We start from the raw sequence: 11,935 nt of genomic DNA on the forward strand, positions 1-11,935 counted from the left end.
TCAGATACTTCTGATGTTCACATCTGACACTTTTAAAAAACAAAACAAAAAAAACCAAACACCACCACAATTTAATGCAACTGAAAGGTTCAAGAATGCTGAAGAGAGCTACAGACCTGAAAAAAAGCCAGAGAAAACCCTGGAAACACAGAAGGCCAGGGTCTGCATGAAGTTCCAGATGACAGATTCCAGTTCAGCTTTAAGCAGTAACTTATAATACTCAAACAATAATTTAAAAATATAGATTTCCCAAACGGAATTAAAAATCAGGGGTTTATTCATTCTCCAAGTTTCACATAGGGAAGGATTTTCCCAAGAACTTGCCCCTACACAATCACTTTTTAAAATTACTTTGGAATATATATAATAGTGGCAGAAACAACAAAAACATCCCTGAAGAAATATTTCAGAACAGGAAAATTTTAAATATACAAGCAAAACACACCACTGTAAGCCCACAGTAAAAAAAGTACTACACCAAAATATTAAGCATTACAGCTGTATATTTCAGCTGAGCCAAAAACCTTCTATTCAAAGAGCAAAGTAGATTTCAGAGCTTGTTTTTCTTTCAAAACCATTAATTCAAGCAGTACTAGCAAGCTAAAAAAAAAACCCAACATAAAACAAAAAACAAACCACCAAAACCTACAAACCTCTTACATGTTAGAGGGATTCTAGAAAGCCAAACAAAGCCCCTGCAATCACTGCTTGCTAACAAAACACTGGTAAAAGCACATATCTCTTGCTGAAGCCTGTAGCCTGGCAGTAGGCCTCAAAAACAAGGAGACAGCCTGGGAGCCAGAAAGTGAGCAACTCTACAGCAACGCACCCAGGGAAGCCTTTCCCCTTCCTGCCAAATAGTGATCCCGCAAGGAAGTCACCCCGCACAGCACCAGCGCTCACCCCTGACAAGGAGCCTGGGACACGGCTCCCTCCAGCCACCTCACACCTTCAGAGGGAAACCCGCGAGGGTGAGCTGCGAAATAAAGTCCAGGAAAAGCCAAACGCTGGTGCGAGCTGAAAAACGAGCGACTGCGGAAATTCAGAGCAGCTAGTTAGTTCCCGTACGTCTGCTCTGCAGAAAGCACCTACTGCTTCTCCCCCTTCATCAAACGCGTTCAGGCGCAATCATCACACAGCGCGGTGTGCAAAGCCTAGGAAGAAATAATCTAAGCCATTCCTATCCTCATGTAAATAATACTATTAGATGCTGTATACAACAGACATTACAATAGTGAGCTAAACTTTCAAAAAAAAAAAAACCCTGAATGTCAGATAAAATGTAGAAGGAGCAACAGGTTTACTGCACTGAGCAGGATCAATAAGACCTGACAGATGCCCCCGAGCAAAGCCTACATAAAAAGTCCCCGTTAGATAAAACTAACTACCAGTAAACAAAACTAATCCATCCAAAATTAAATGGGAACTGAGGCAAGCTTATTTAGCTCATGGAAGCGATCTAGAAACAAAAAGCAGAATCCAGGTAGCATCTCACTGACTTAAAATGCAAAATTGTCATAAGCTGCAACTCAAGACCACCAAAAAAGTCACACTTACATCGTCTCTCCAGTCTTAGCAACATGACAAAGAAACTGATCCAGTATTGGACACACTTCCTTCTTCCCTCTCTTCTCAAAATCTGTTGGTATGAGAATGACACAAAAAGAATGGTAAAAGAGGATAGGACAGAACAAAAATTCATAATAATCAGCGATTTATTTGCTTTAACGATCAGTATGGCTCCCACAAAAATATTTTCACGCCTTCGCAATGCTTTAGTTGTTCCCAAGAGCTCCACCAGCTTCCCAGCCCTCTAAAACACTTAATATTTTCGTGTGGAGAAACTACATGCATCTGAGTAGCAAAAGTTGATTTGCAACTTCTTTTGAGCATCTACAAGAGAAAGAGGCTGATTTCATCAGGCTGCACTCAGCAAGGCAAGCCAGCACAGAATTCGACTGGGAGAGAGGAAAAGACACGGTGGGGGCGAGGGGCCAGCGGGGAAGGCCGGCAGGCATGCGGGGGGAGAGAGGGCACCCCGGGCGAGAGGAGCCCCGGGCCTGGAGGAGGAGGAGGAGGGCGGCCGGGGGATCCCGAACCTCCCACTACTGTTTCCCCTCAGGCAGCCCCGAGCACGGCCGGGAGGCGGCCGGGGGAGCCGGCCTGGGGGCTCAGCCCTCTCTTCCCCCAGGCAGCCCCCGGGCCTCCCCCCGCTCCGCGGGACCCCATTCCCTCCCACGCCAACCGCCAACCCCCCCCCCCCAACGGCACGGCCACCGCGGCCCCGGCCCCAGCGGAGGGAAGCCGCCCCTCAACGAAGAGCGCTGCCTCCCCCCAGGGGGGTCGCGGCCGCGAGGGAGACCCCCGTCCCCCCTCAGCCTGGAAACACCGCTCCCCCACCCCCAGCTCTCCGCCGCCAGTCCCGGCACCACCTTTCAGAGCCTCCTGCAGTCTCTCGACATCCATGATCCGCCTGGGCCTCTCCCCCGGCTCCGCGCTGCTCCCCTCCTCCGGCCCCCCCCCCGCCCAGCGCAGGACACAGGCTCCGGCCGCCGCGAACACACAGAGACCCCGGGCTCAGCAACCCTCCAACATGGCGCCCGGGCCGTCCCCGTGCGCGGCCCCGACAGCCCGCCCTCCTCCTCCTCCTCCTCCTCCTCCTCCTCCCTCCCGCCGGGGGGCGGTGGCGCGCGGCGAGGCGGGGCTGCGGGGCGGGGCTGGGCGGCCCTGAGGGAGGCGCTGAGGGCGGGAGGGAGGAAGGCTCCGCCGGGCCACGTCTAGCCACAGCCCTCCTTCTCTCGGGCGGGGGACTACCGGCCCCACCGGGCAGCTCCTCGGGGAAGGGGACGCGGAGCTTCTGCCCCACCGGCGGGGCCGCCGCGCCCTGGCGCCTCAGGGAGCTTCTGCGCCTTCATCCCCCCTCAGGGTGAGGGCGACTGCTTTTCCCCCCCATCAAATCTAATGCCGGTTTGTGCAGAGATATGTCTCCCCCTTTCAGCCTCAAGGAGGGGCTGTCTTCCCTCTCCTTCACTACCCGCCTCTCCCGCCCTTTTTGCGCCTTCAACACTCCATCCCCGGCACACACTACATGTGTTCTGGGGACGATCCCTTCCCTCACCACAGCTCCAACGAAGGGCAGGTGAAGTCCTGGCAGCCTCCTGTCACTGCATTCTGGAAAGGGTCCCCAGGCGAGGTGGGTGGGAGCCGGGCAGAGAGCAGCCAACACTGCCCCAGCCTGCTCCAGTCATCACCGTACGGCTCTGTCACCCCAAACGCCTCTGTAGAGCTGAGGGATTCGCCCTGGTTGTTCCTAGAAGGAAAGGGAAATGCTAATTAACACACCCCCACCCCCCCCCAAAAAAAAAACAGAAGTTGTAAATAACTTAGCCAAATATCAATGCCAACTGTTATTCTAGGCATATGTGAGCTGGCACATTGGTGGTGGTTTAATATTAGGTAAAATCCTGAGACAGAGCTGGATTGCGTCCCGCTCTCCTCCCGAGGCTGCAGACATGTCCATCCTCCCCAGCGGGCATGTCCCTGGCTCCTCTCGCGCCCAGGGCCAGCCTGGCAGAGCGCGGGGCTGATGGTAAGCAAGAGCGGAAACGCAGACTCTGCGGTGCCACCTCAGAGGAATCCCTAAAAAATCATAATGCCGGTGGCTGCACTAACTTTTCCACTCTCACAGGTGCCAGCTTGACAACAGAAAACCTCTGACATGGCCATGTTTCTCAGAAATGCTGCCAACATCACAGCAAAATGACCCAGCTTGTGGACCACCACAAATGGCCAAGAGATAAACTTGGCACCCATAGCAAGCATTCCCGCGCTGCAAGCTGTCTTCTTGGAGCCCTTGTGTTCATTTTATCATGCAGGAAGTGATCCACAAGGTACACGATTAATGGTCTCTGCTGGCAACTGTGTCATACAGAAACCGCAATTTTTACTTAAGTAATGTATGGCTTCTAAAATCAAGAACGTTTCAGATCTCTTTGACCCTTGGAGGATTACATAACACTGATAGGGATATTTCAGGTTTCATATTTATAGATGAGCTGTACAAATTCTTTTTTCATACTACTGCGAAAGCCTTTGTTAAAATGAGCAGACCTTACAAAGAAAGTTCTGGGTTCACCATGAAGGCTGTGGTGGGGAAGAGTGGAGCTAAGGAACCTCCACGAGTCCCTCTCCCTGGTCAGCAGGAGGAAGAAAAAGCAGCAGCAGGGTTTAACGAACCAACCTTTCAGGACAGTCCGTGTTGTTCAAGACACCCGGCACGGCCAAATGTAGATTTTAACAGTAGGAAACGTGCAACCTGCCTGCAGGAGGAGGGGGCCAAGTCACCCCTCTTGCCTCAGTGGAGAGCTGAGCGGCCATTGTGGCTATAAGCGTGAGGGGAGCGGAGCTGCTGCACTCTGCCACGGCATGATGCGGAGTTTAGGGAAAGCATCTCCTATAAACTTCAAGGATAGTTTTCAGCAGGTACAGATATGTCAGAGTTAGTATTTTGGGGCGCTCTCTGACAAAATATGAATAGCTGGGAGTTTGCTTAAGTGCAACTTCAGAGTGCTATGACTTCTGAGTGTTTTATAAGGGAATTGTCCAATTTTTGTGCCACAGATTGATTCTCAGCTTCTTAAAAGGCAAATGGCATTCCCCACTGGACACCACTTACATGAGAAGTCTCCACAACAGTGCTTAGGAGCTGGCACTTCTACTTTCTCGTACATGTCTCCTGTGTTACAGGTTCCCTTGCAGCCGCCCAGCATCATTAACTTTATTAACCAAACAACTGACTAGAGAGACAAAGAAGATACACCTTGCCCAAACCTCTAGGGGAGGGGAAAAAAACCCCAAACCCAAAGAAACCCAACCAATAAAGCCCCAGTGCATGAGATGGCATTAAATCCATGGTGAACTTAGCTGCCGCTTTTTTTCTGACCACCTTGTTCATCCCAGAGACAAGGACGCCGTTAACAATTTTCATCCTTGCAGCTCTGCTGCCATGAGTCTGCCTGCCTCAAGCCCTCCTGCAGCATGCTTACCTCTCTAGCGTTAGACATCTGCATTAACTGAAACTACATTAGTTAGCTTTTATAATCAAACAATAACATGTTCTCTACAGCATTAACAATATCCTCCAGCAAAACATCAGTCAAAAAATCTCTTCAACATGGAAAGAGCTGTGTTGAGAAAAGAGCTGGCAGAGGAGAGGGGAAGGTTTCAAAGCAAGCAGTGGATGTGGCTGAAAATGGAAACGCTGAGGCCCATATGCAGACGCGCTGACAGAAAAGGGCAATGCCCTTCTCCTTGAGGTCCACTTCATTATTTTAACAGTGGTATCAAAGTCCAGTTAAAGTAACAAAAATACTAGCTTACCTTTGCCACCTTCAAAAGAGTGGAGACCAGACCTTTCCTAGAGCTGAGCTTCTCCTAAATAACTTCTACACCCCAGCTGCCTGTGTTTCTCCCCAGATACCCCATTAGCTCGTATCCCCAGCGCAGCTTGCTCTTTGAAATAATTCTCAGAGCTGGTCATGTGCTTTCAATTTTCAGCTCTTCTCGGGGAACTGCATTTCCCAGCATGATTGCTCTTAAAGAATCCCACCAGCCACAACAAATCTAGGGAGGCATAAGCATGCATACTGAAGTCTGACAGAGTTACACAACCTACTTAAAAAACCCTGGGAGTGGAGATCCAATCATCCTAAACAACATCTTGTTCCATTTACAGGTATCACCAAAACCAACAAAATAAAGCTCATAATTGTCAATTTGAGAAGTTGTGCTGCTAGCCTGGTCTTTCAAAAGGGAAAAAAAGAATACAGCTGTTCCCAAGATACGTAGGATTACTACTGAAAACTAGAACATGTAATTTCTTCACTAAAAAAACAAGTGGAAGAGAAAAAAAAAAAAAAGCTTTTTCTAAATTCCTGTACTACATTCTGTACAGATTTATAAACCTAATTTAACAGTTTGTAATAGACTAAAACACACTCAACTGTTTCATTAAGCACTTTAGAGCCACTTCTTTGCACTCCCAGAATAAGAGGTAAGGCTTGACTCTAAATGCTGCATGACGGGCTCGGTGTGCCTGCAGCCCTCTGGCTTTCTGCGCCTTTGCTCTTTGGAAGTTACATGTTTCCCGGGCACCGCCCTGTAATGCAGACCGTGCTCCAGGGAGGGGTAAAGCCATGGGGCCACCGCCCTCAGGTCGTGTCTCTAGAAGTGAGATATGGGCTAATGGGATAATTTCTGCAGGATTTACCTGATAGGGAAAACGTCCTCTGGTTTCATCCTGGTCCTTTTATTTCGTCTTTTGAAAAAAAGTAGACTTTTCAGAAGTGTAGCATTTATCACGTATTTATATGTAGTATATTAAACAAATGATCGCTGTGGCACGCTGGGGATGATGCCAAGGGAAGATCTTTGGGTAGAATCCACAAGAAGTGAGCCAACTGCACGTTAACATCGACTTTGCATTGTTGAACGGCTCTTTAGTTCTTTCCGTTTGGTCAGACTAGATGGCAAATCTATTCCAAATCAAAAAAGTGATTTTATAGTTTACCCAGGTATATGAGCAATGCGTAAGAAATGCTGCACGACAGTGCCAAGTCTGCCGCTGCGCCAGTAGCTCCGTTCAATAAGCCAAATGGAATCATTGCCCGCCATGAGCGGGCAACGAGGAAGCTGGGCCTGCTTCCTCGGCGTTAGCCAGACAAAGCCAACGCTTCCAAAGAGGGACAAAATATTATGTGCTGGTTAAAAATATCTTTGCTTTGAAAGAGGGTTTCATCCAAATGGCAAAACACAGATAATCATTAAAAAAAGACAATATGACTGAAGGGTTCGAAGATACTAGGAGGCTGGGGAAGGCAATGGTTATCCCCTGGAAAAACTTGATTTCCATGATGATTTAATTGATGATTTCCAATGATTAATTCATGGAGGAGTCTCAGTTTTCTGTTTCAGTATGCCTTTGCGTCCTTGCATGCACTGACACGCCAAAAATTGTCTAATATTTTTCTTTTTCTGGAAGTCCTCTTTTTGATATTGTTCATTGATAGAGAATGTGTACATAAACCTACCATCCTGACTACAAAAACTCCCTGTTTGCACTGAAAAAGTATTTTAGAGAGACAGGAATCTTTTGATTTAAAAAAAAGTCATTCCACAAATTACAGAAAATAACTAATAAAGCCACATTCCCTGTCTTTTCTCCTCCTGCCCTCCTACCACAGGAGGAGCTGTTAGAGAAAATGTTTTCCATTTGTCAGCCCTCTCTCTTTCTCCCCCTATTAGAGGAAAAAAAGACCAGTTTTTCAAACAATATGCTTCCAAAAACTTTTTGGTTTCTACAGGACAGCCATTTAAATTGACTTTTTCTGGTTTTTTTCCCCTTGAAAAAAAAAGAAGACATTGAACTATGATATTAAGAGTTCCTGGAAATTCAATGATAGGCATATATTTAATGAAAACCCTGTATTTCTTTGTTTCAGGGAAAATGTTTAAAGTAATGCAAATAATACTTACTTGTTTCTGAGGAAATTAAAACCATCTTCTCTGGAGCCAGAACAAAAGAAAACCCACAATTATTTCTGTGGAAATAAAGCAAAGAGAGCGCACAAAGGCCTTACATATTTGTGTGATAACAACGATGATTTAGAGCATGTGTTAGGATGAAGCTCAGCTGAGGGGAGGTTTGCGTGTTTTGAAACCCCCGTCTCCGTAACTAACTGAACATCTCAGTTCACAGCAAATCATCTTGTCCTTCCATTTTCAGACAAGAAACATTTAAATATAATACAAAATAATACTAATAATAATAAAGAGAAGAAGCTTGTAGGTAGTTTCATCATTGATTTGTTGTGTGATCTCAAGCAAATGAGTTAGGCGGTCACACTTGCGTTTCTTCGTTAATGAAACAGAAATGATAATTACTCTTCTTTGCGAGGGATTTGGCACACCTTGTACTAGAAACCTACACGGAGAGAATGATTTCATTTTGTGGCAGGTCCCAGCGCTGCTTGTGGAGCTTTTACCGAGAATCAACAATGAAAAAAAAATGACCTTGGTAGGAAAGGAGATATGGTGGCTTTAAACATTCAACTAAAGAACAATGAGAAATTGTTTTCCAATCCAGATTTTCATTTTCTTCTTGCGCTATATTTACACAAAGCCTTGTTCAGATTTACATTTTAGATTTCTCTTAAACTTTTGCAAAACGTATTTGTTTTGAGAGTTTTCAAAGGGAGCAGGACCAGGTCCTGCCTACAATATGAGTCCAGTTCTGCCTGATGCAGTTGGACAAATCTTTTCCTGCCTTCACCTTACACTTGGTAAGCTCAGATCAAGCATTGGCACAACGTGTGATCACATTCATCCATACTGAAGGAAGACACAGATGCAACATCTAAGTTATATAGCATAATTGTATATACTGCCACATTGTCATCTTCCTGGAATACCACCAGAAATTAGAACAAACTAGAAACCAAATGACAGCAGCGTAATCATGTCACGCTTTTTGCAGACAAAAGCAACAACAAAAAAGGGCAGAAAATACCGTATCTCTGATTCTGATGGCTTTTTAAAGGATTCATGTGCACTGCCTAGAAAGGGCATTCCTGCATTTCCTGTTCCTTCCTTCATGTCGATCTAGTTGAAACCTATTATTTTTGCAAAGTTAGTTCTCAACGCCACCAGCAGCTCCCCCAGCGCAGTGTGGCCGTGCCAGCACCAGCGAATGCAGGGAACAGGCACCAGCAGGTGGGGAAAGCAGAGGAACGGCAGATCGCTCGTCTCGGCAGCAGTGGGGCTCAGCTGAGCTGGTTTATCTCACTGCCCTGGAAGGTCTTTAACTCCACATCAAACAACAAAACCTGATTCTTGAGGTTTTTAGGACTGTAAGACTTTTGAAAGTTTCCACAGAACAATAGTCTGCCCAAGCCCTGGGCACAGATCAATAGGCCCAACACTGATTAAAATGATGGAGGTCGTAGGACCAACAAGTGATTTTGCTTTCAATAACGAAGCTTAGATTAGGTATCTAGAGATCTTTGACCTAAGCTGACTTAAAGTAATTTCATTCATCGATGTGTGACAGCAATTTGTGAGGTATTTCAACTCAGTTTGAACTAAAACTGATCAGCGTGTTTTGAAAGAGTCTGCAGCAATGCAATACAATGCCAAGCAAGTGAGATGCAGCAGGGTACAAACAGTGAGAACAAGAAGAAAACAGGAAAACCCCTGAGTTTCGAGACCCACTTACATCTTCAGAAAGTTCTGTACATCAATACACGTCGAAGGATTTATGAAAGGAGGTCAGGGGGGTTGTCTGAGTTCTAGTTTAGAACTGTAGAAATTCAGGTACAGTACAATAAAATGACACTAAAAATTGTGTGTCTCTGAACCCTTCGGAATGGAAACGGTTTTTGTTTTTTTCTTTAAAGTACACCACAGCCACTTTGAGACAAATTAGGTCCCTCCTCTGAGAAAATGACTAAAAAGCTTTAATAGGCTTTTAATAAGAATAAAATCAGGGAGGACTTGGGAGTATCAAAAGATCAGAATAGCTCGCGTGTGGCGCCTTGAATCCAGAAGAGGCTGAAAACATAAAAATAGTATTTGTGGGTGTTTGGGCTTTATTTTGATTGAGTACTCACAGTGAGATTAAAAAAAGAAGGAAGTGGCAGATGTGATAAGCATTCTAGGCTTTCCCTAAGGTAGCCTCTAGTCCCTAAACTAATACACAAGTCCCCGCACACTTTCTCTTACTGCTCCAAGAGCCGATGGCAAACGAGCACCAGGGGCAGATGCTTTCCAAGCTGCTTTCTCACACCTTCCTCCCAGTACACCCCTGGGACAGAAAGCTTCTCCTAGGCCGCTCTGCAAACTGCACCACCATTCAGATTAAACCAGGCTTGCTTTTTCACCTGGAGCCTCAGGTGTGAGGAAGCCAGTGTTCAAAACAAGTTGCCCTTTAGCAGCACAGAGCAGAAGAGGAAGGAGATCTTTTAAAGGTGCACACCCTGAGAAGGCACCTGCTTTGCACAGCTCTAACCACCGCAGCGGGGAATTAACCTGTTTCAGGAGGATTCGGGAAAGACGTTTCTGCGGGAACAGGCCAACTGGTGACGCTGACTGAAGGGCCATGTCATTGCAGCATTGCTATTTCAACATGACCACAATATTTTAGTTCTAAGACACTGTTAGACATATTTTGGACTGTTATGTTTGTGGTTTTCACAAAATAGCATAAGCAATTATTGTACATTTATAGAAATGCACAAGTCAAAACAAAATATTTTACCTCAAAAGAAAACATTAACAAAGTGCTTTGTTAATCTTAAACGCTGATTCTCATTTCGGTGTTTTGTCTCAATTTTCATTTTCATTCCAAATGAAGTGTTGACAGTTTGTTTTTTATTCTGATCCTGAATGAAAGCAAAATTACCAAACATTGCTATTTCTTTTGAAGTGCAAATCGGAGTTCCTTCTCTCATGCCAATGGCGGTTCTTCGGGAGGCCATAGCCTGCGTGGAGCCCAGCGTAGCTGCACACTGGCCTCAAGAGCACAACGGGGGAGCGTTTGCAGCCGCTGTGGAGGACAGCCCGTGGACCCATGCCAGCCCACCTCGGGATGGCTCCTTGGCCGCGATTTACTAGCGTCATATTTGACTGTATCTGATGGAGAGGAGCAAAACATTATCTGAAAGCCGGCTCCTTTATGGTTACAGGTACCTGGTTCTTAGGGGAGGAATCTCTTCTTGAAGTAGCGGGAAAGAAATTATTTTAAATTAAATCATCAACAGTTTGTGCTGAAGATGATGAAGCATCAAGATTTATCCTACTATTAAAGTCTCACATTTTTTTCAGTTGGTGGTACTTTATTCCCAGCTCTAAATGTCACGGAACATGCAGAGAAGTTACCTCTACCAGGATCATACTTATGAAATCGTGACTGAGCTCCGTTTAGACTCGTGCTCCACAACAGCGCGATGAGGATGGCTCCCGGCATCAGAGCCGTGGTTACCGACGTGCTCACAGCAGCGAGGGCAGGGGAGAAAGAGACTGTTCCAGCTCCCGGGTCCCTCAGCGGCAGGCAACTGAGCTCCAAGGCCTTGCCTCAGCGAAGAGTTTACTTGTTCCAGACGGGAGAGCTGCAGCCAGCGAGATTTAGATTGAGGTAACGAATGCAGCAGTACGGCCACAGGGATGTGGGAAATCACGGTCCAGGTCTCTCCCTCCATCACCAGCAACAGGCAGGTGCCCGTCCTCTTTGCTGTTGTGCCCGTGTCGCTCCTGCTTAGCCTGTACCCTGGAAAAACCTCTGCGTTCTCCCCACGGCAACACTGACTGAAGCCATGTTCGCGAGAGAAAAATGTTGGATCAGAACATCACCAACCAGTTCGATTACGGAACATGCAGCCAAGCACCACACAACTACACACCTCCCAGGCCAGAGGTGAAGCAGCACTGTACAGAGTACTACGGGTTTACAGCTGGCCTCAGCTTTTCTCATGAGGATCAATGGGAGTTTTACTCTTGGCTCCAAAGAGAGTGTGGCTGAGCCCAACATACCATCCAGTGAGCAAGGGAGAAAACTATTTCATCACCAGGCAGACAACTGGTTTGGCTGAATGGACGACTCACAAACTTCTGTCACTCGGAGATGTCGCAGCAAAACCACGGCCACTGCAGCAGTGACCATACAAGAGTGTCAAAGAAATAAAATTAAATACAAGAAAGGAAGGGAAATGACACTAAATGGCCGAATGCTCTGAGGAGAAGAATATAATGGAGAAACAGTAAAAAGATTGAGAAGTAAAACTTCAGTTTCCTTCGAGACCAGGTTCTGATCCATGGGCTCCGTAACACAACTGGAGTTGCAGCATGACCCACCAGCACTCTGAGGAAAGTTAAATGTAGGCAT

General features: G+C 46.4%; 1 protein-coding gene across 1 annotated transcript in view; it reads right to left on the bottom strand.

Moving 5' to 3' along the window:
- PPP4R2 (protein phosphatase 4 regulatory subunit 2) overlaps positions 1 to 2,643 on the bottom strand; it is a 32,767-nt gene extending 30,124 nt beyond the window's left edge. Inside the window, exons 1-2 of the mRNA XM_075095641.1 lie at positions 2,433 to 2,643; positions 1,558 to 1,639 (exon numbers count right to left, since the gene is read on the bottom strand). Coding sequence (XP_074951742.1) covers positions 1,558 to 1,639; positions 2,433 to 2,466 — 116 coding nt within the window. The 5' untranslated portion in view covers positions 2,467 to 2,643. The remainder of the gene's footprint in view (positions 1 to 1,557; positions 1,640 to 2,432) is intronic.
- Positions 2,644 to 11,935: the final 9,292 nt, after the last annotated feature.

Source organism: Phalacrocorax aristotelis, chromosome 6 (assembly GCF_949628215.1).
Source record: "Phalacrocorax aristotelis chromosome 6, bGulAri2.1, whole genome shotgun sequence".
Lineage (NCBI taxonomy): Eukaryota > Metazoa > Chordata > Aves > Suliformes > Phalacrocoracidae > Phalacrocorax > Phalacrocorax aristotelis.